Source organism: Dendropsophus ebraccatus, chromosome 6 (genome assembly GCF_027789765.1).
Source record: "Dendropsophus ebraccatus isolate aDenEbr1 chromosome 6, aDenEbr1.pat, whole genome shotgun sequence".
In the NCBI taxonomy this organism is placed as follows: domain Eukaryota; kingdom Metazoa; phylum Chordata; class Amphibia; order Anura; family Hylidae; genus Dendropsophus; species Dendropsophus ebraccatus.
Genome location: NC_091459.1, coordinates 15,725,450 through 15,747,360, shown reverse-complemented (window position 1 = coordinate 15,747,360; position 21,911 = coordinate 15,725,450). Strand labels below are relative to the sequence as shown.

Sequence of the window (21,911 nt, the reverse complement as noted above, 5' to 3'; positions counted from 1 at the left end):
AGATACACATACGGTAGTGCGGTCCGTGGCCTTCTTGGGTGTGACGCCACTAGGTTTGCACACCTGGATTTAGGTATTTTTTGCCACTGTTATCTGCAGATCCTCTCAAGCGCTGTCAGGTTGAATCTGAACAATTAGTAGACATCATTTTCACGTCTCTCCAGAGATACTCGATCAGTTCAAGCAAGGCTAAGAATCTAACTTGCTGATAGCTGCTGTCCCCATGCTGCTAGGAGCGTAATCCTTGGTACGGAGCACCATTAGGAGCACTGCCCATCTTGGTGCTACGGGGGCAGTGCTCCTAACGGGGCTCTGGACTGAGAATTACACTGCTTAACAGATTGGGTTTTGCATTGAGATGCTTTGTCTCCTGTAACACCTTAGACAGGAATGTGTCATTCAAAATCACGTCCAATCAAAGGAATCTACCATGTGACTCCAATCAAGGTATGGAAACATCCGAGATGATTAAGAAAACTGTGAAGCCCCTATAGCTAAATCTGAATAAAGTCTGAATACACATGGCTTTACTAAGAGCAGATCATGTCAGATTAATCTTATTGATTTTGAGACAAAAGTGCTGGATTAAGGTGGTGCTGTGGACATCGCCGATCTGGACTTCAGCAAAGCCTTTGATACAGTTTCTCTATAAATTGTGAAGTTGGTGAAAGTTGAACTTAATCCCTAGGTAAGGATAGTGACATAGGAGAAGGTTTGGTAGGTAAGGATAGTGACATAGGAGAAGGTCTGGTAGGTAAGGATAGTGACATAGGAGAAGGTCTGGTAGGTAAGGATAGTGACATAGGAGGTTTGGTAGGTAAGGATAGTGACATAGGAGAAGGTTTGGTAGGCAAGGATAGTGACATAGGAGAAGGTTTGGTAGGTAAGGTTAGTGATGTAGGAGAAGGCTTGGTAGGTAAGGATAGTGATACAGGAGAAGGTTTGGTAGGTAAGGATAGTGACATAGGAGAAGGTCTGGTAGGTAAGGATAGTGATACAGGAGAAGGTTTGGTAGGTAAGGATAGTGATACAGGAGAAGGTTTGGTAGGTAAGGGTAGTGACATAGAAGGTTTGGTAGGTAAGGATAGTGATACAGGAGAAGGTTTGGTAGGTAAGGATAGTGACATAGGAGAAGGTCTGGTAGGTAAGGATAGTGACATAGGAGAAGGTTTGGTAGGTAAGGATAGTGACATAGGAGAAGGTTTGGTAGGTAAGGATAGCGACAAAGAAGGTTTGGTAGGTAAGGATAGTTATACAGAAGGTTTGGTAGGTAAGGATAGTGACATAGGAGAAGGTTTGGTAGGTAAGGATAGTGACATAGGAGAAGGTCTGGTAGGTAAGGATAGTGACATAGGAGAAGGTCTGGTAGGTAAGGATAGTGACATAGGAGAAGGTCTGGTAGGTAAGGATAGTGACATAGGAGAAGGTCTGGTAGGTAAGGATAGTGATACAGGAGAAGGTTTGGTAGGTAAGGTTTGTCTGTTTGCTGATGAGGTAAAATGTGCAATAGGGTTAATATTCCTGGAGTTGTCAGTAATAAGGAAAATGATTTAGCTTTACTAGATAAGTGGTTCAAACAATAGAAACTGCAGCTCAATGTCTCCAAATGTAAAACACACTTAGGGAGGAGAAATCCTCTATTTAAGCATCATATCGGCAGTTCTTTGTTGACTTCATAAAAAGGTTTTAGGGATAGTGATTTCTGACAGTCTTAAAGTGTACCTGTCTTTATAACTATCAAAATCTAAACCAAAAGTAGATGTGATATAAAGCAAGTTTGCAATTTACATTCATTATTTTATCCTTTATTTATCATTAGTTATCCTGGAGAACACGGCACTTCCTGTTTTTTGACTTTTTTTTCTCAAAAAACAGGAAACAGTCAGAAAACAGGAAGTCCTATGTATCCCAGGCCATCTGAGCGCTCACAGAGAGAAGGCAGTCATGTGACTGATGGACACATTGAGCTGTGACTCTCTGTACTGGCCGAAAGTTGATAAAATAGAACAGGTCCAAAGACGGCTACAAAAATGGTGGAGGGTGTGAGGTATAAAACACATCAGGAAAATTTTAGTCTGTATAATCTGGAGGAAAGAAGAGAAAGAGGGGACATGATGAAAACTTTAAATATGTTACAGGACTAAATAAGATTCAAAAGGGAAGTGTTTTCAAAGGGAAACTATCAGCAGATTAGAGGACTCTGTCCCTATAGCGCCCAGGACACTGGGGAAGAAGGTATGTTTCTTACCTTCCTCCTTGGCGCCGCTCCCGCACTGTTAGTTGCTGTAATCTTTGACAGTTAAAAGCACTGCCCCCACTCCCCACAGCGTCATCCGACCCTCCTGCTCCATTGATTATGAGTTTATTAAGCAGAGGCGCACAAGAAACCCTCTTAAAACAATGGGACAGGCAGAATTTCAAGCGACATTTACAGCGCGGGCTCCACTTGACATTCCACCACTTTTGCTCTTGGCCCTAAGAAAGGAATAACTAGCTGGATCAGGCAATCTTATGTTTCTAAAAAGTTACATTTAGGCAAATTGGACCCCACACACACACACTTACAATAATACAGATTAAAAAGAAGAAAAAAAACACAGCTCACAAAGCTCCATATAAAATAAAAAAAAAATAAAAAAATAATCAGAACATAGGGGGAGTTTTATTCCTTTATAGTAAAGTTCAATAACTCTTCTTATTTATTTAATGCTGTTTACTCGCTCACTGGAAGTCCTCTTTCCCTTCCACATCGGATAATTGGATTCATAAACTGGAGAAGAGCCAGGGATGGAGGAGCTGACTGAATCGCTATATAATAAGACTGGTCAGTTTCCTTCTGTTTGGTCTCCCTGGGCTCTATTTGAGAGCTCAGAAATTTATAGAAACTTGTTAACCTTCTGTTGGGATTTCTGATGTTTTTCTCCAAATTTAGGCAGTGAATCCTTATGCTAGGCCAACGTAAAAAAAAAAAAAAAAATTGCATACGATTCTCCAATTTCATAGCACAATTCAGATGATAAACTTCCCACAAAGTATACAAATTTGATATCATTGGAATCCTACGTTTTTACCATACAATGAACTCAGGGTTTCCTAGAGTAAAAAAAGGGGTTCAATTTTCTCTTAATTTTTTGTTTTCTTATAAAACACACCATAACAACAATGGTCTAAAATATCGACACGTATAATTTACTGTTCTGAAAGGTTTAAATAAAGTTTACATACATTAGGATTTTAATTATTAAAAAAAAATAAAATGTCCAGATGAATAAAAATACAAAATAAGTAGACAAAAAAAAAACACGGTTCGTTCATATGGACAGAATTGTGGTAAATGTTGAAAAGAATTTTGGTGCACATTAACTAATTGGAGAACATCAAATTTTAGTGACATAGTATAGTATAATGAATCTGTTCAAAAAAAGGACAGACAGTCTAAAGTGGCACCCACATGTTCTGTGATTACAGTCCGTACAAGAGAGATGTGCTATGGACTGGAATTACGGAACTCCCGCGCGGCTGTGTCACTACAGTTACGCAAAGATTTAAATGGATTCGGAGCTTCTGGTATCATAATGCCGCAAGCTCTGCAGCAAACCATCTGTATATACAGACTGTGCACGGAATGTGTGAATGCACCTTTACATTAAGACAGCACAAGGATAGACTAAATAAATCCCCCCAACGTGTCTTAAAGTGTCCTTGTCATTACAAAAAGCTTTTGGCATGTCAAAAGGTTTGAGCGGAGTGTTCAAAATTGTACTGATCAGGAGAACGAGCAAGGAGAGGACCACGCTGCAGCCCGTCCTCTCCCCGCCCCGAGTTAGAAAACAAAAATTTGGGCTCCATAGAGCTCAATTATAAGTCTGAGCAGAGTGTGGACGCGCTGCAGTGCGTTCCTCACACCACTCATTCTCCTGATCAGTATGGGTACGAGCACTCAGACCCCGGACTTTTCTCTATGACATGTCAAACGTTTTATATGTAACGACAGTGACAACAGTTCTGCAGCTTAGGTCACAACTTGCACAAAAATCAGCAGGGTTTACAATCAAAAAGTCAAAGTGTTTCATTAGGAAGTCAATGTGCATTTACAGTTTAACAATTAAAAAATTTTTTTTTACACTTTTCTATTAAGTACTTTAGTTTTTTTTTGCCCAATTTTATCTACAGTACAAAAGCTGCATAAGAATACATGAACATGTGGTATTTCCCATGTTTGGCCACAACTTAGACTAGCTCGTCACCACGTCATCATCATATAGCTTGAGGCTTAGTTTATTGTGATTTGTAAACACATGCTTAGAAAGAATATCTGATTAGAATACTGACAAAAAGTAACTTATGATTATATAGGACTGGAATTTATGATTTAAACAATATAGCTGTGGCCCCACCCCCCTCCATCCCCTGTGCACAGACGTGGAATCCTAGAGCGACCAGCCCGCTCACGTCAGCGTCTTGCACGCCTCCACTTCTGCCGCTAAAAGAATCGACATGACAATTCTGTGACGTACCCCCCCATCATTTATTGTCTTCTTGGGGGGGGGTTGTCTAATTTAGGGGAGATGTAGGCACCCCAGGAGATTTGGGTGGGCGCCCCATTATGATCTGCCCTGGGACAAAATGTTTTCTAGTTTTTTCATATTAATAAATACTGGGCTTTATATTAGTGATGCGTAGATTGTGAAAGTTAAATATTTGTTTTATTCACATTCAGATCTATTTACAATTACAAGCAAAATTACACTGGCTTCTACGGCACCATTACAACAGTGCAACAGTCAGATCTGGTCTTAACTGTGGGTCATAGACGTTAACCAACCTAGGATTATCCCACATTGGTCTATAGTCTATGCTGAACGGTTACTTCATTGGAGACACTGAAACAGTTGGTGTTGGACCCCCTTTGGCTTTTAGAACTGCAGCAATTTATCATGGCACAGAATCCACTAATGTGGTCAGGATAGCAAGTCAGATGGGGGTACGGAAATGCTCCAAACAGCCTGCTCCTCCTCGTCCCAGAGATGTTTCATAGGGATAAGATCTGGGGACTATGAAGACCAAAGAAGCAAAGGAAAACTTACATGACCATATAACCCTTGCAAGGTGCACTGTCTTTGTATCATAGTGTAAACATCTACCATGAAGGGATGAACTTGTTCTGCCACAATGCTTAGATACAGCATACTGTCGAAATGTTCATCCACAGGTATTTGTGTGCATCCGTTTTGATCCAGTTTTCTATTGCAATATGTCTTTTTTTCATCTGCTTTACGCACCCCTCCCCCCAAAAACGGATAACAAAAACAGAGTCGTGTGCATCCATTTTTCCCATTGACTCTCAAATAAAAAAAAAAAAAGAGGATCAAATCTAGAGATGAGCGAACATGCTCGTCCAAGCTTGGTACTCGTTCGAGTATTAGGGTACTCTATGGTGCTTGTTACTCAGACGAGCATCTCGCGATACTTGAGACAATGGTATCTTCCTCTTCCTGCATGTTTGGCAGCTTTCTTCTCAGCCAATCATGCAGGAGAGGCTTTAGGAGCTCGTAGCATCACGTGAGAACCCTACATGTCGATAGCAGCGATTGGCTGGCCGGATCAGATGACCTGGGCGTATAAGAATCTGGTCCCATGGTGCTCGCGTCAGATGCAGGCTGGATGAGATTAGGGAGAGAGCTGCCGTCATGGAGAGTGTTAGGTAGGGAATTAGTGTGCTGTTAGGCAGGAATCCGACACAAAGAACCCAACAGTCCTTCTAAGGGCTTAAAATTTTCAAAACATATTTTTTTGGCCACTCTTGGCTGCTGGCTTGGACTTGTAGTGCAGCTGTCAGTAGTCAATTTGTCCTGTTGCTGACATTCTTTTGGCTGGCTGGGATCTGTAGTTCAGCTATACCTATCCTCACTGTGCTGTGTCCTGTGCACGTGGTGCCTTAAAAAAAAAAAAAAAGCACCAGTTATACACATACTCTATATGTCTACAGGGATCAGCGAAGTACAGCTACTGCATCAGTGTGTCCAAGGCTGTAACTTTGACCCCTGATAGACATCAATCATTATTGGCCCGACAGTGAACAGAAGTTGGAGCGAAGGAGAAGGTACAGGAACATGGGGGAGAGAGCCGGGAGCCCATAATTTGGCATAATGTTGCGATTAGCCAGCTCCAGAGGCGTCCATGCATGCTGCCCCTGCTGTTTCCTGTCCATTTAAGTGTCGTTTCCATAGTTTTCTGAGGTTTCCAGTTTTTTTAGGCAACCTTCCCTGTGCAGAGCTTTGGTCCCCTGCAAAAATACTCGACTTTCCCATTGACTTCAGTGGGGTTCATTTCTCGAACGAACGCCCGAGCATCAGGAAGTATTCGTCTCGAGTATCGAGCACCTGAGCATTTAAGTAGTCGCTCATCTCTAATCAAAATGCATCCTTTTTTTAATGACCACGAAAACATGGTCGACCGCTAAAAAAAAAAAAAAGCTTTTATTTTTTTTTTTTATTATAATGGGAACGGATCAAAATGGATGCACACAAATCCATCCATTTTTTGCATAAAACAGATGAAAAAAAAAAACAGTTTGCAAAAACGCAGTGTGAACCCAGCCTTAGCAATTCTGACTCTCATCAGCATTTTGCAACCGCTATCTGGATTCATTTGACTGCTGTTTTGTGATCTGATTTCTGACCACCGGAGTCTTTCCTTTCTTCTTTCTCTTAGAATCGGCATTTGAACCAGTTGTCTACCGTGATGGCCCATGCCGAGTTATTGTGCATTCAGACAATTGAGTTTGAGCACCAGAATTATATTTGGTTACGATCCGCTTGACGATGTGCAGCCTCTTTTCACAATCCAATCTGAGCCCTTTAGTCGTCACCTTGCGTACATCTGCAGGATCCCCTTTCTCGGAGTGTTTCCACTTGATGACACTTTCTCAGTCCACTCTTTATATGGATCTATGAGAAAATCCTACAAGGTCGGCAGTTTTGGAAATCCTGTCCGTGGCTAGTCTGGCCCCAATAACCATGCCTCGTTCAAAGTATCTTGGACCATTCTTTTTCCCATTTTATTGTCAAATCAAACTGAAAAGCATCCACAGAAAACATGCTCACTTTCTGCTGCGCTCTGGGGTAACATGACTAGGAAGCTCCAATCATTAAGGGCAGGTCTCCAATAAAGTGGCCATTCAGTGTATTTGATATTAGGTCTATAACTGAGGTAGAATGAGATGCTGGTAGTGCTAGAAGGTTAAGGCCTAAGTTGCACACTGAACTTTCCGAATGCGTTTTCTGTAGCCAAAGCCAGGAGCTAGAACACTGTACAAAAACACAACGTTAATTTATTTTAATGGCACATAAAATTAGTGGCAGCATTAACCTTCATGTCCGGCTGTCACAACTGAAAATTAAAAAAAAAAAAGTATGACTACTGATTCATGGCAGTCCAGTCTTTCAAGTCAGTACAATATATATTACGCCTGTTCCAGATTGCACCCAGTTCCAGTGATCACCACAAGCACAGGGTTCACATTATTGAGAAGGTGCAGGGCACTTCTGAAAGGAAGGCCAGTAAAGGCCACGTTAAAAAAAAAACCCAACTCCTACTTCTCCATAGGAGCTGGAATGGAAGACTCATGATTTGAATGTTCAGCTTGTGCATTTAAGGTTTTCTGTATTAAACAGATAGCAGTGCTGATATGAGGTCTTACAATCCTCCGGATGGATGTTGGCCGATGAATGACGTGATTAAGGTCACTTGTCATCACTATCAGAGGGGCTGGATTCACGAGGTAGTAGGTGTCGACGGCTTCTTTCCCACAATTTACTGACATTGGCAGTCTCTGTCTCACTACTACTTGTGAAACTGTCCCTGAAGCTGGCTAAGGGAGGACGCACTTTAGCACCTTTAGCGGTCACCGAGCCTTCAATAGCCTTGCGAAGCTGAAAGGACAAGCAAAGTTTGTTATGGTCTAATAAAAAACATAATTAAAGTGTAACGGTCATTTAAAATTTTTAGTACAAGCAATTAAAAAAAACTCTTTAATAGGTTTTATTAGGCAAAAAAGCCTCTTTCTGTACTGAAAAAGTTGTTTTCCTCCCTCCCTCCTCATTTCTCATCTGTGAATTATTAGGCAAAGCCGTCTTCATTACAGAAGAGCAAAATGAAGACGGGATCTGCTGTGTCCATTATAACCTATGGAGGGAGGAGGGGTCGAGGGGGATGAGTGAGCAGGAAGTGGACAAGCAGCTGTACAGTTTGGAGACTGTCTGGGCATATAAAACGCTAGATTCACAGGTCAGAAAGGTCACTGCTTATCTGAGAGAAGATTGCAGAATGTTGTGTTTTGCAGGGCTGCTTTTTCTCCTCTCCGTGCTCACTCACCCCCTCGATCCCTCCCCTCTCCATAGAGCATAATGGACATAGAAATCCTGCTTCTTCTGAAGTAAAGGGGAGGTAGGAAAACAGCTTTTTGAGTACAGTAGGAAACTATTTTGCTTAATAAAACCTATTACAGAGTTTCTTAAAATCGCTTGTACTATTGAAATTTATTGATTTCTGAAAAGTGACATTTAAATGACACTTATAAATTAAATATTGTATTATGTATTAAAGAGTATGCATAAATTGTATAATGTATATTTAATACGATTACCTCTCTCAATGTCACCATCCCAATGAGTCTTCCTATGGAGGTGACATAAGCGTGGTCCATTCCAAGCAAGGAGAACACGGTGTGTGCCTGAGAAAATAATAACCAAGGTCAAGAAGAAAAACAAAATCATATGAATTGAAGTATAACTGAAGGAGTTTCAGCCTTCTGTACCCCCCTTCCTTTCCCCAAGCTGCGTTCTGTTGCAGGCTAATAATATTACAAAGTGTACATTTCACATGAATGACCACTAACAAAACAAGATGAAATCACAATATGCGGTATGGTGAGGAAAACATCACTATGTCTGTATGTACATATCTTTTATATAAGTCCCAAAAGCTCTGTCAAACCTCTGTCAAAATGACAATTGACTTTTGTCATGTGGAAAAAAAACCCCAATTATTTCAGATTTATTTTCACCTTTAATCCTTTTCTGCACGAGGACGTAACTGTACGTCCTCGTGCGGTTGCGGGCGTTCAGAGCGGGGCCGCGCGGCGACCCTGCTCTGAACCGCCGCGATCCCGGGTGCCTCATGTAGCCCGGGATGGCGCTATTACCGGGCACGGTCCGATTGCCGTGCCCGCTAATTAGATAATCGGAAGCAGCTGTCAAAGATGACAGCTGCCTCCGATTACCGGATTCAGCCGTTCCCTGGTTCCCTGGTGACGTTGTCCCGGAGGAGTGATCTCAGTTACTGCTGCCGGCCGGGGACTCGTCCAAGATGGCGCCGTCCCCGGCTCGGCACTCGTTCGTTTTCGGCTGCAGCAGCCGAAAGCAAACGAGTGCCTATTTCATTGATCTTTGCTGTATAACTATACAGCAAAGATCTCAATGAGAGATGTGTATATACTAGAAGCCCCCTAGGGGGGCTTCTAGTATATGTGTAAAAAAATAAAGTGTTGTTGTCAATATAAAGGCCCCTCCCCTAATAAAAGTCTGAATCACCCCCCTTTTCCCAGGTTATAAATAAAAGTAAATAAATAAACATGTTTGCTATCGCCGCGTGTGTAATTGCCCGAACTATTCCTGATCTCGTACGGTAAATGGCGTCAGCGCCAAAAAATCCCAAAGTGCAAAATTGCGCATTTTTGGTCGCATCGAATCCAGAAAAAATGTAATAAAAAGCGATCAAAAAGTCGCATATGCGCAATCAAGGTACCGATAGAAAGAACACATCATGGCGCAAAAAATTACATCTCACATAGCCCCATAGACCAAAGGATAAAAGCGCTATAAGCCTGGGAATGGAGCGATTTTAAGGAACATATATTTGTTAACAATGGTTTGAATTTTTTACAGGCCATCAGATAAAAAAAAAGTTATACATGTTACATATCGTTTTAATCGTAACGACTTGAGGAACATATAAAACATGTCAGTTTTTCCATAGGACACACGGTGTAAAAACACAATCCCCCCCCAAAGAAAAAGAATTGTGTTTTTTTTTTCAATTTCACTGCACATATAATTTTTTTCTGGTTTCGCAGCATATTTTATACAAAAGTTCAGCCTGTCATTGCAAAGTACAATTAGTGACGCAAAAAATAGGGGCTCATGTGGGTCTGTAGGTGTAAAAATGCAAGTGCTATGGCCTTTTAAGCACAAGGAGGAAAAAACTAAAACGCAAAAATGAAAATTAGCCTGGTCCCGAAGGGGTTAATGTGACCCATAATATGTACAATTACATTGAAAAACAACCCGAAATAAAAAATTATAAAACTAAACTAGAACGATTGCATAAGTGTGAACAGCTTCTCCTCTTATAACTGGAGATGTGTGGAGAATGCAGAATTAGAAGGAAACATTTAAAGGGGAACTACCAGCAGGTTAGACAAATCTAACCTGCTGATAGCCCCTTATTGCACAGGAGAAACAAAGGAGGCAGGTATGTCTCTTACCTTCCTCTCAGAGCCATTCTGGTGCAGTTAGTTTGCTCCACAATCTGGTGAGAGCGTTAGGAGCACTGCCAACTCCCATAGCACTGATCCACCCCTGGCTGGCCCGCCCCTCTCTAAAATTTTAATCAATGTAACGGGCCGGCTGGATCAGCACTATGGGGGCGGATCAGCACTATGGGGGCGGATCAGCACTATGGGGGCGGATCAGCACTATGGGGGCGGGCAGTGCTCCTAACGGTCTCACTGGACTGTGGAGCAAACTACTAACTGCACCAGAACAGCACCAAAGAGGAAGGTAAGAGACATAGCTTCCTCCTCAGCATCTGCTGTGTAATAGGAACATATTAGCAGGTTAGATTAGTCCCTAAAAGACTGACAAATTTTTACCTTTGCATTTTCATTCTTTTCCTCCTTACATCCACAACTACCATCTACACAGCCATATCAGCCATGATCTGTAGTTCTTATCGTTACCCTCTTGGTATAGATGGAATTTTTTGATCAGTTTGGCCCAGTTCACACTGAGCAAAAACGGTGGAAATCCACGGCGGAGATCTCATGCACTGCAGGATGCTGAGCATGGGGGGATTCCGCCGCATAATTCCTCCATTTTTGCTCAGTGTGAACTGGGACTTTTTATTCAAATTTTATCTGAGATATGATGTGACCAAATGAAACTCTGGCGATCTGTCATTAAAAAAAAATAAAAAAATAAATATAATCACTGTGTGGGATCCAAAACAATTTTGTATGTAGTGATGTTTTTTTTTGTACATTTATTTAAAATGGAAAATGGGGTTCATTTGAACTTTTAGCATTCAAGTTTTTTTTTTGTATATATTTAAATTTCTATAAGGAACTTTTTAATAAGCAACTGGGATCAGGGACTGCAATCAGTTATCCTTTGCCTCCATGTTAGCATTCTCCCTGATTAACCCTAACATTAGGAGAAAATGTGTTGGAGTTATGGAGAAATTCCAAGGATCTATGTACCTTTCCAGAGTTAGAAAAAAAAGAGCCAGACTTATAATGGAGCTGTATGAAGTCCGACTTTTTTTTTTTTTTTTTCTAACTCAGAGTGGAGACAGGACGGGCTGCAGCGCAGTCTTCTCCCAGCTCGTTCTCCCAATTGATACGGGTATGAACACTCAAAACTCAACACGGACCGATCAAAAGTTTTCTTGTAACAGTGACACTTTAAGTGCTTTTGCAAGGAAGAGTGGTTCAAGATTGTCAAGTCCAGATGTGCTAATAGAGCACATTTTTTAGTTCTTTGTTTTCATTTTTTTTATTTTTATTTTTCACCCTAAAATGTTTTAGTTTGTTCTTCAATTGCCTTGTACAGATTATAGGTGACATTTTATCTTGGGTTTTAGTCATGTAAAAATAATCAGATTAACATATTACCAGATTAACTGGGGTGTGTATACTATTTTGATCATAGATAGATAGATAGATAGATAAATAGATAGATAGGAGATACATAGATAGATAGATAGATAGTTGATAGATAAATAGATAGATAGGAGATAAATAGATTATAAATAGAGAGATAGATAGATAGATAAATAGATAGATAGTTGATAGATAAATAGATAGATAGAATGCAATGTACTTTATGAAGAGATGTTCTTTCCACCAACTGGAATGGAGCTGGGTCAATTTTGCAGTTGTTGAAATTGATTGTTTCATCCAGCTGAAGCTCTTCCCATTCTAAAATCTAAGAAAAATAAGAGACATTTCACAATTATACCACCTTATCCGAACAATGTAGAGACTTCCTCAAAGCAATTCTTACTATCAAATAATAATGCGTTTCTTTATAGAAAAGCCCATTATAGATGCATGTGAGAAAATATTGTCTATTACTGCAAGACGCAGACTAGTATAACAATTCTTAGACTACAATAACATGTTTAATAGCTGTATCTCTTTCTAGATTTGATCCATGCAATTTCCTAATAAGCGCTGTAAGGGTAGGCGGCCTGGGAATGCAATAAATGTAAAACATATCACTATATATTATTGGGTAGTAGAATGTTTGTACCACAAGAAAGACCCAATGCAAACTTTCAGAGTATGAAGTAACAATAAGTGTGTGTCCTGCTTTATGCAAGTTATTTCTCCCACAATAAACCTAACGCTACTCCTGTAACTTGCTACACCAAACGCAAAGGTCCCATGCAAAATAAAGAAAGACCGGGACAGTAATCCTGCTTTTCATTTTCAGCCGATTATTGTTCCGTGTAATATAGACAACGATCAGCTGATGAAACAATTTTTTTTTTTAGGTTTCTTTAGGTCCAGACCTAAAATCATTGGGTGTCGGCGTGCATTGCTACATGTAATAGCTACGTGTAATAGCAATGCATGGACGACGGCTGGTAAGTTAAAAAAAAAAGGCAGGAGGGGAGGAGAGTGTGGAGAGGTGATATATAACAGTTGATTCAATTGTTAGCCATCAGCTACACATCGCTATTACACATGGCAATGCATGGTCAGAGGCCAATGGTTTTAGGTCCAGGCCTAAAGACACGATCAGCCAATGTCATCGCTCCATGTAATAGAGATAACAATTATTGTCTCTATTACATGGAGCAATAATCAGCCTAGGGCCCTTAGACAACAGCTTTACAGCTTAGTGTATTCTGTTATTTTAGAAATTTCTGTTTACTGCTTTGTATCCTTTTTGCCACTTTTTGCTTTGTCTTTATATTTAACTTTTTCACTTTGTTTTTGTATAAACACGTCACAGAATTTACTGTAAGACACATTTAAAGAAGACCTTTAAAGGGAACCTGTCAGCCCCCATGCCGGGGTGAAGGCTGCCCGACCCCCGCTAGAGCCCCAGATACTTACCCCATCTCACCAAGTCGTGCTCCTGGATCCGGTCCCGGGACAGAGACATCCCCGTCTGAAGCCCGGCTCGCGCGCTGCTGAGATGAGTCCGACGCCCATAGAGAATGACGGCTCCATCCTTGGCGAAACTTGGGGAGATGGGGTAAGTATCCGGGGGTCGGGCTGCCTTCACCCCGACAAGGAGGGGTGACAGGTTCCCTTTAACCACTTCTGATAAGGGTTAGCAATTACTCAAACATCTTTTCTTATAACCCTGCAATGAGCCCTTATGTCAAAGAAGTGTGTGTCTACTGGACAGCGTGACCTCCCCCACAGTCCAACAGATAACACCTAATCTATTTATACATTAGGAGGAACAACAAAGAAATGACACAGCTCAGAGGAATAAGAACAAATGATTGTGAATTAGTATATGAGAAATAACATTACTACTAAAGCCCCTATTACACGGGGCGATGGAGAGGAAAGCTGTCAGCGCTCACTTGCTCCTTTTTCCCCGCTCACTGCTGCTGCCGCTATTGCGCGCGTAAACAGCGAGCGGGTAGGTGCAGGGGGTGCGCCGGGGGCTGCTCAGGTGATCGTTAGATCGCCCGGGCAGCCCACAGCAGATAGCTGTGGTCTGCTGCCGCCACTCCTATTCTGCGGAGCTGGCAGCGGATCGCTGCTATATTAGTCGTTCGTCTTTCAACATAATGAAAGACAAACAACAGCAACGGTCAGCCGACATTGTTCATGTCGGCTGATCGTTGCCTTTGATTACACAAGACGATTATCAGCCGTAACGGCCGATAATAGTCTCGTGTAATAATCCTATTGTAGAATTATCATGTATATTGTCAAATATGATCCATAATACGGTTATTGCATAAAAAGTCTACATAAATGTTTTCTCACTCAAGCAACTGGAGGATCTCTAGCACTGTTAAGTACCAACAGTAGTAAATATAGTGCATATAAATCATAATCTGACGATCACCCGAGCAGCCCTCCTGGCTCTTACCCGTTCCTCCCGGCTCGCTGTGGCAGCGGGCAGGGGAATGAGGAGCAAGCGAGCGCTGACTTGACCGGTCGGCATTTGCTTGCTCCCCACATCACCCCGTGTTATAGGGGCTTATGTCTCTTACCTTCCTCTTCTGCGTCTCCTGTGCACAACAGGGGATTATCAGCAGGTTAGATTCGTGTAACCTACTGATAGTTCCCCTTTAAGGAAATCTGTATCTGTGGCTGCAATTTATGAACAAGGGTGTGGGAGTGTTGTATAGGATTCTACTGACACAATACAATAATAGAGGAGCACGCAAACATCTCAATGGTGTCACAAATCAATTGCAGACTCACCTGTGATTGTGTCATTGTATCTATCTCATCCATGTCTTCTCCCTGAAAAACAACATCTATTTCACTTTGGGTCACCTGGGGCATCTCATCAATAATTATGGGAGGAGATAAAATGAGTGAACATTGCTCTTCCTTACAGGATTTTATAAGAATTAGTAATGATTTCAGTCATCCCAGACAGTAATACAGACTAAACAAGCACATATTATGGATAGAGCAGAAGAGGCTGTAGATTGGTGGCGATGTGACGTAGAAGCACATGGTACAGGTTAGTCGCTCACTTACCTTCATACACAGCCGTATCCGTTTGGACTTAACCTTTGAGGGAGACGCAGGATTCTTGGCGGACTTATGTTAGCAACAACATAGAAAACAAATTTGAGCACTGCATGGTGAGTAACAATGGAGTGAAAGGGCAAAGGAGAGGGATGTTAGTAGGTGAATAATACAGAGACAGAAGCAGATCTGAGTGACTGTGGGAAATACATAGTAATGTGAATGCAGGCACTACACAAAACACGCAGGTATGGTGACAGTGACTGTACGGATGCCTCCTTACCTCCATGTTCTCACTTAAGTCTTTGGCGCAGAATATATTTTTCAGAGCTGCTACAGAATTATCTGAATCGTCTGTGAGTAAAAGAGAAGCGATGTTCCACTGGTCTGTACTGGATGCAAAGCAGATGCTCGCTGAGGTGTGTTACGTACCTTGGGGATGTTCCGTCATACTACTCGGGTTGCGTTTCAATGCTGGTTTAAGGGGTTTCCGACTTTCCCCTACACGTGGCGGAGAAAATGTGGACTCCTCTGTATCTATCTAAACAAGAACAGCAGCATTTGACTCTATGGATCTCCATAACACAAGGAAGGAATAGTATAAAACCAAAAAGAAATGTTTAGAAAACTTCATTGTAACGGAGAAAACACAGTTTGAGCGTCAATTATTTTGGCCAAATGGCCTCATGCATGAAGATGTATTACTGAAGTGTGTTAAGCTGGGTTCACACTACGTTTTTGCAAAAAAAGTGGACAGAAAAACAGATGCATTTGTGTCCATTGACTTCAATAATAAAAAAAAAAAAAAAAGGGATCAAAACGCATTTTTTTAAGCACACAAAAATAAGGTTAAGTATGTTTTTTTGCGTACGTAAAAAAAAAAAAAAAATCAGATGAGTTTTGATTTTTTTTTTTTTTTTTTATAATGGAAGTCAATGTAAAAACAGATCAAAACAGATCCATCCATTTGTCCATCCACTTTTTTGCAAAAACGGATGGAAAAAAAAACAAACAACTTGCAAAAATGTAGTTTGAACCCAGCCTAATACAGGTCCATAACATAGAGCCTGTAGCCTGCTATGGGAACATACTGCATCTCCTGGTGCATGATGTTACACAGAACATGACTTTTATCAGAGAAAACAGTGACTTATGTAACGCTATGTAAGCTTTTTGCCACTAGAATCTTTCTGTAGATATAAAAGACAAGGGGAGACATTTATCAAGAGCTTTTTGTGCCTATTTTTAGGTGAATAGTTGGATTTTTTTGCCAATTTTTGGTCTAAATTCTATTTATGAATCAGTACTTAATGGGTGAATATTTTTTGGATGCAACTTTTTTTTCCCCCTTCATCTGCCTGTTTTATGCATTCACCCAAAAATGTGCATAATTTGGGATCTGTGCAAAATTTATCACTGGCGACTTTTTAAAAAGTCGCACAAACAGGTGCAGGCCTAGGTCTGGTCAGTGCAAGAGGTTTTAATATGTGTGGCGCTGCTTCAAAGCAATCGGCATCGCACGCATCAATGTCCCTGGAGCCAGGCATAATGATAGACAGCCACGGTCACGCAGCTGCCTGTCATCACCCCTTAAATGCTGCGATGCATAGCGATTGCTGTGTTTAAGTAAGTCAAAGACAGGATAAGCATAGCTGCGGGGGTCCAGATCACTTGCACTGACAGGTGGGGGTAGGCCACTTACCTCTCTCCTGTTGGATCGGCGATCTATGCATAGAGTCTACTCTCAGGCAGACTCTATGCACAGATCACTAATTGAACTCATCAATGCTATGCTATTGATCAGTATATGCAATCTAATAATTGCATATTTAACTTTAAAAAAAAAAAGTGGAAAAGAAAAAAAAAGTTAAAAATAAATAAAAAAATATAAACCCTGATAAAACAAACCAATATAAAAGTTTAAATTACAGTGGTACCTTGGTTTAAGAGTAACTTGGATTAAGAGCATATTGCAAGAAGAGCTCACAGTTTTTTTAAAATTGTGACTTGGTTTAAGAGCATTGCTTTGGTTTAAGAGCTTCCTGCACTGGGTGGGAGGGCAAGTGGGGGAGGGGCATGGTCTGCATAGTCTCCAGCCCTGTACTCTGACCCAGGAAGTCTCCCTCACCTTCCAAATCATAGCAGATCCACTTCAGGCTGGGGCTTGCATCAGGGGACAGGACTGTAGAGGTAATCTCTCCATAGCTGTAACCCCTCTCTCCCCGGACAGAGAGCGCTGCATGTATGTGCCCACATATGTCCTGCTCACTCCTTCATGCTCCCTGCAGTCTCTGTCAGCCCTTGTGTTTCCCATCCTCTCCATTACTGTACAGTAACTTATAATATCTCATATTCTGATGTTTCTAAATGTTTGCTTCATCTGTTTTACATGTTATTCAGAATAATAAATATTTATTTTTGGGGTGTGGAACCAATTGTCTGTATATGAGTTATTTCTTATGGGAAAATTTGCTTTGGTTTCAGAGTGGATTTTGATTATAAGCACAAATTATGCTTGTAATCCAAGGCATCCATGGGCTCTTTCCCATTATAAAAATACCTAAAAAATAAACATATTAACATATATATCGTATCGTGCGGAATTGGCCGATCTATTAAAACGGTGAACAGCGTGAACGGAAGGGGGGGGGGGAAGGATTGTCGATTTTAACAAATTCTGTATCAGAAATTAGCCCTTAGGTCACAAATGAGTTAAATTTGTCCTATTCAGCTGGGTAAAAAAAAAAACAGATGAATACTCTGTAGAAAAATCACACGGTTTAGACTCAATAGTAAATGTCCCGAGAGATGACATAGAGGTGTCAGTCACCTTATAGATGCACACTATGGAGCACTGACAATCACTTTTCTATAGATTGAGTAAGATACTGTAACTGTTGCTATTTCTGTGCACATTACTAGAGAGTGAAGGTGAAATCTCCCATTAAGCAGCAACATTAACAATAGAGAATTCCTCTTTTCACCTGAAATCGCACACTGTTCTCGGCTTCTTTCCTTCCCCCATTCTCTTTCTCTCTGAGCTGCTGCAGGCGGCGCTTTCTGCTGAGCTGAAACCGCAGCAAAGATACCAGCTGAGCGCAGTCAATGGAGCCCAGCAACACCATGGACTCTGGAGGAAGAGACAATCACTTCATCAATATTTCATTACTCCCTCTCTCGCTGCACACACTTTTACATCCTTAATATTAATGATGTAGAATAAAAACTTAAACTGGCCAAAGAAAGCAAGGATTTGGGTTCACAGAATGATTACAGTGAGCAATATCTGGGTCATACGGGCAAGAGAAGTGTTCTGGAGCTGCGTAATATCATTGGGAACTACAAAATACAACGTTTACATGGATAGCCATGTCACTTGTAAGCTATGCATATCACACATTAAAGGGGTAGTTTACCAAAAAATCGTTTTATTCAAATCAACTGTTGCCAGAGATTTGTAATTTACTTCTATAAAATTTTTTTTTTAGGTATTCCAGTACTTATCAGCTGCTGTATGTCGTGCAGGAAGGGGTGTATTCTCTCCAGTCTGACAGAGCACTCTCTGCTGCCACCTCTGTCCATGTCAGGAACTGTCAAGAGCAGCAGCAAATCCCCATAGAAAACCTCTCCTGCTCTCCAGACTGGAAAGAATGCACCACTTTCTGCAGGACATACAGCAGCTGATAAGTACTGGAAGATGATAAGTACTGGAAGACTTGTGATTTTTTTAATAGAAGTAAATTACAAAAGTTGATCTACAGCACACAACAAAACCTCTATAAAAAAAAACAAAAAAAAACAAACACTTTTAGAGAAGACTGTTTCTATACCCATATTGGACTTTCAGTTCCTCATGGATCAGAAATACCATTTGTGTTCAATTTTGGGTGGGTGTCTCAAAAAGGGTTCACTGTATATGTATTTAAACACTAATATACATGTGGATTTAATCTGCCTTAATAGAACATGCACAGAGCTGCTCAAAGAACAAACAAAGTTGCATCCAAGTCATCCCAGGTAAACAGGTCTCGGCAGTCACTGGGGCTTTCCCACCAAGTCTCATGTCACAAGGATCCGGACATATGCTGTGGCATGAGTTTAGTGGGTTAATGCATGAATAATTGTTTCATGTTGTATAGAATAACATAGGCCATGAGCTTTTTAATAATGCAACAATATAGTTAAAGGGGTTTTCTACCCACTCGTGAAAAAAAAAAATGCTGCTGAGGGAAAATATATTTTAAAAAGCCACATATACTCACCAAGCCCATGTTCTCCCGTCCGGCTGCCGCTTCCTGGTCTGAGCTGCGGCTTGAGATGTGACGTCTCTAGGTAGCTCAGCCATTTAGCGGTCATAGCGGAGTCCCACCTCAACCGCTGAATGGCTGAGCTGCCTTATTATGCAAAAAATAACAAAGATAAGGTATGTTCTAAAGATTTAAAGGGGAACTATCAGCAGGTTGGATGAATCTAACCCTGCTATGTCCCTATTGCACAGGAGACGCAGAGGAGGAAGGTATGTCTGTTGCCTTTCTACTTGGCGCTGTTTCGATGCAGTTGTGTCCACCCCTTTCTAGTATTAATGAATGGAGTGGGCCAGATCGGCACCATGTGGGTGGACAGTGTTTCACCAGACTGTGGAGCACATGACTAACTGCACCGGAACGGCGCAGAGGAGGAGGGTAAGTGACATACCTTCTCTTATGCAATAGGGATGTATCAGCAGGTTAGATTCGTCTAAGGCTAGGTTCACACTACGCAATCCGTTTTGATTGAATTCCATTATAAAAAAAAAATGGATCACAACGGATCAATTTTTTTAACTTACACAAAAACGTAGTCGACCTCATTTCTGTGTCCGTTAGAAAAAACTGATCTGTCTTGATCCGTTTTTTTTATAATGGAATTCAATGGAAAAACGGATCAAAATGAATGCACACACCTGCATCTGTTTTTCTTTTTGCAAAAAATGGTTTGCAAACATGTAGTGTGAACCCAGCCTTACCTGCTGATAGTTCCCCTTTAATGGCCATTTTCCAATAAATTGCAGCGCCCCGCATTCTCATAGAAGCGACATGAAGCTGCTGAATTATTCAGCACTGAGATTGGAAGCGGCTTCTCTAGGACTCTGCTGTGTATTTATTTACTCTCCCCCTACAACCTGTTTAATACTTTATATTTTACTGATCTCCTCCCGTCATTCTGAAGGCGTCACAATGGTAACAGCGGAGTCCCCCTGATTTCTACAGGAGTGCCATCCATGTGCTAAGTCTCACAACACAAACAGGTTGCCGCACTGTGGAGCTAATGGTAAAGGGCAGAGAATTCTTATTTTGCTTCCCTCATTTCTTGTTGCTGTGGAAACCCGGCATCTTCAGTTGCTATGGTTATGGAACTGGTTCGGTAAAAGAGAAATGAGGGTGTTACTGGAAATTGGCATTTCCCTGACCACAGAGGTGGTGTGTCTGGCAGAGCAATATACCGATTCTCCAGACAAGTTGTTTGTGCAGGAGTAAAGGGAACCTAAGTCGAGCTTCTGCAGCTTCAGGACATGTGGCTGAGGCTGGGTTCACACCACGGTTTTCCAATCAATTTTTTTTGGGTTTTTTTTTTGCAAAAAAAAACCTGATGAAAAAAACGGATGCAACTGTGTGCATCCGTTTTTCCATTAACTTCCATTATAAAAAAAAAAAAAAAACGGATCCGTTTTTTTTTAGCATACACAAAAACGTGGTCAACCTCATTTTTGTGTCCGTAAAAAAGGATTTTTTTTTATATATATATATATATATATATATATATATATATAATGGAAGTCAATGGAAAAACGGATGAAAACAGATGCACACAATTGCATCAGTTTTTTTAAAATTAGTTTTTTGCAAAAAGTCCGGCCACACACATTTTTTAGTGCTGGGGAGAGGATAAAAGAAATAAAGTGCTCTTACCTCCTTGGCTCCAGCGCTGGTGGCCGCATACTGCTGCTCCAGTCCCCGAGGCAATTCCTGGACCATGTCAGGAACTGTCCAGAGCAGTAGCAAATCCCTATAGAAAACCTCTCCTGCTCTGGACAGTTCCTGACATGGACAGAAGTGCCAGCAGAGAACACTGTGTCAGACTGAAAAGAAAACACCCCTTCCTGCAGGACATACAGCAGCTAATAAGTATGGGAAGACTTGAGATTTTTAAATAGAAGTAAATTACAAATCTATATAATTTCTGAAACAAGTTGATTTGAAAGAAAAAGATTTTTGCAGGATTACCCCTTTAAGCCAGGTTGACTTGGTCCGATAACCACATGATATATAATAATGTCCAGCCATTCATCAAATTCCTTAACCTGGTATGAAAGCTGCTGAGGATAATCGTTTTGTGTCAGGACCTGCTGAGAACCTGAGATACAGCCGGGGAGAGAGTGGCAGTGAGTATCTCCCCGTCTGTCCATCAAATCTGACTCTTTTGCTTTATTATAGTCTATGAAGTGAAAAAGTTGGACCTTTGGACGGCATGGGAGTGAAGCACACTGCCGTACACTCTCCCCCAACTGTATTTTTGGATTACAGCAGGTCTCAGGAGTAAAACCCGCTGCAATCAATAACACTTGCATGTCAACTGTTATTACAAAGAACAGTAATGTCATTTAGGGGAACGAATCTGCAATTTAGATGATTCTAACTTTCTCATATGTACCTATTGCACAGGAGACGCCGAGGAGGAAGTTGTGTCTCATCTTCATCCTCAGCACCGTTTTGTTGTAGTTAATTGTGTCCGGTGAGACCATTAGGAGTACTGGGGGGGGGGGGGAGGTTAGCTGCACTGCTCCTCTCCATAGCACCGATTCAGCACACTCAATTCATTATCATTAGAAAGGGGTGGGCTGGCACAATAATGG

At 41.2% G+C, this 21,911-nt stretch overlaps 1 protein-coding gene across 2 annotated transcripts in view; it reads right to left on the bottom strand.

Moving 5' to 3' along the window:
• Window positions 1-3,192: 3,192 nt before the first annotated feature.
• Window positions 3,193-21,911, bottom strand: part of CLCN2 (chloride voltage-gated channel 2) — a 123,118-nt gene continuing 104,399 nt past the window's right edge. The window contains exons 17-24 of one of the 2 annotated variants that reach the window (XM_069974540.1): window positions 18,004-18,149; window positions 15,452-15,560; window positions 15,303-15,373; window positions 15,029-15,091; window positions 14,744-14,785; window positions 12,162-12,266; window positions 8,648-8,734; window positions 3,193-7,934 (exon numbers count right to left, since the gene is read on the bottom strand). In XM_069974540.1, the coding sequence (XP_069830641.1) occupies window positions 7,746-7,934; window positions 8,648-8,734; window positions 12,162-12,266; window positions 14,744-14,785; window positions 15,029-15,091; window positions 15,303-15,373; window positions 15,452-15,560; window positions 18,004-18,149 (812 nt within the window). In that variant the 3' untranslated portion in view covers window positions 3,193-7,745. The remainder of the gene's footprint in view (window positions 7,935-8,647; window positions 8,735-12,161; window positions 12,267-14,743; window positions 14,786-15,028; window positions 15,092-15,302; window positions 15,374-15,451; window positions 15,561-18,003; window positions 18,150-21,911) is intronic. The other variant, XM_069974541.1, reaches the window with a different exon arrangement.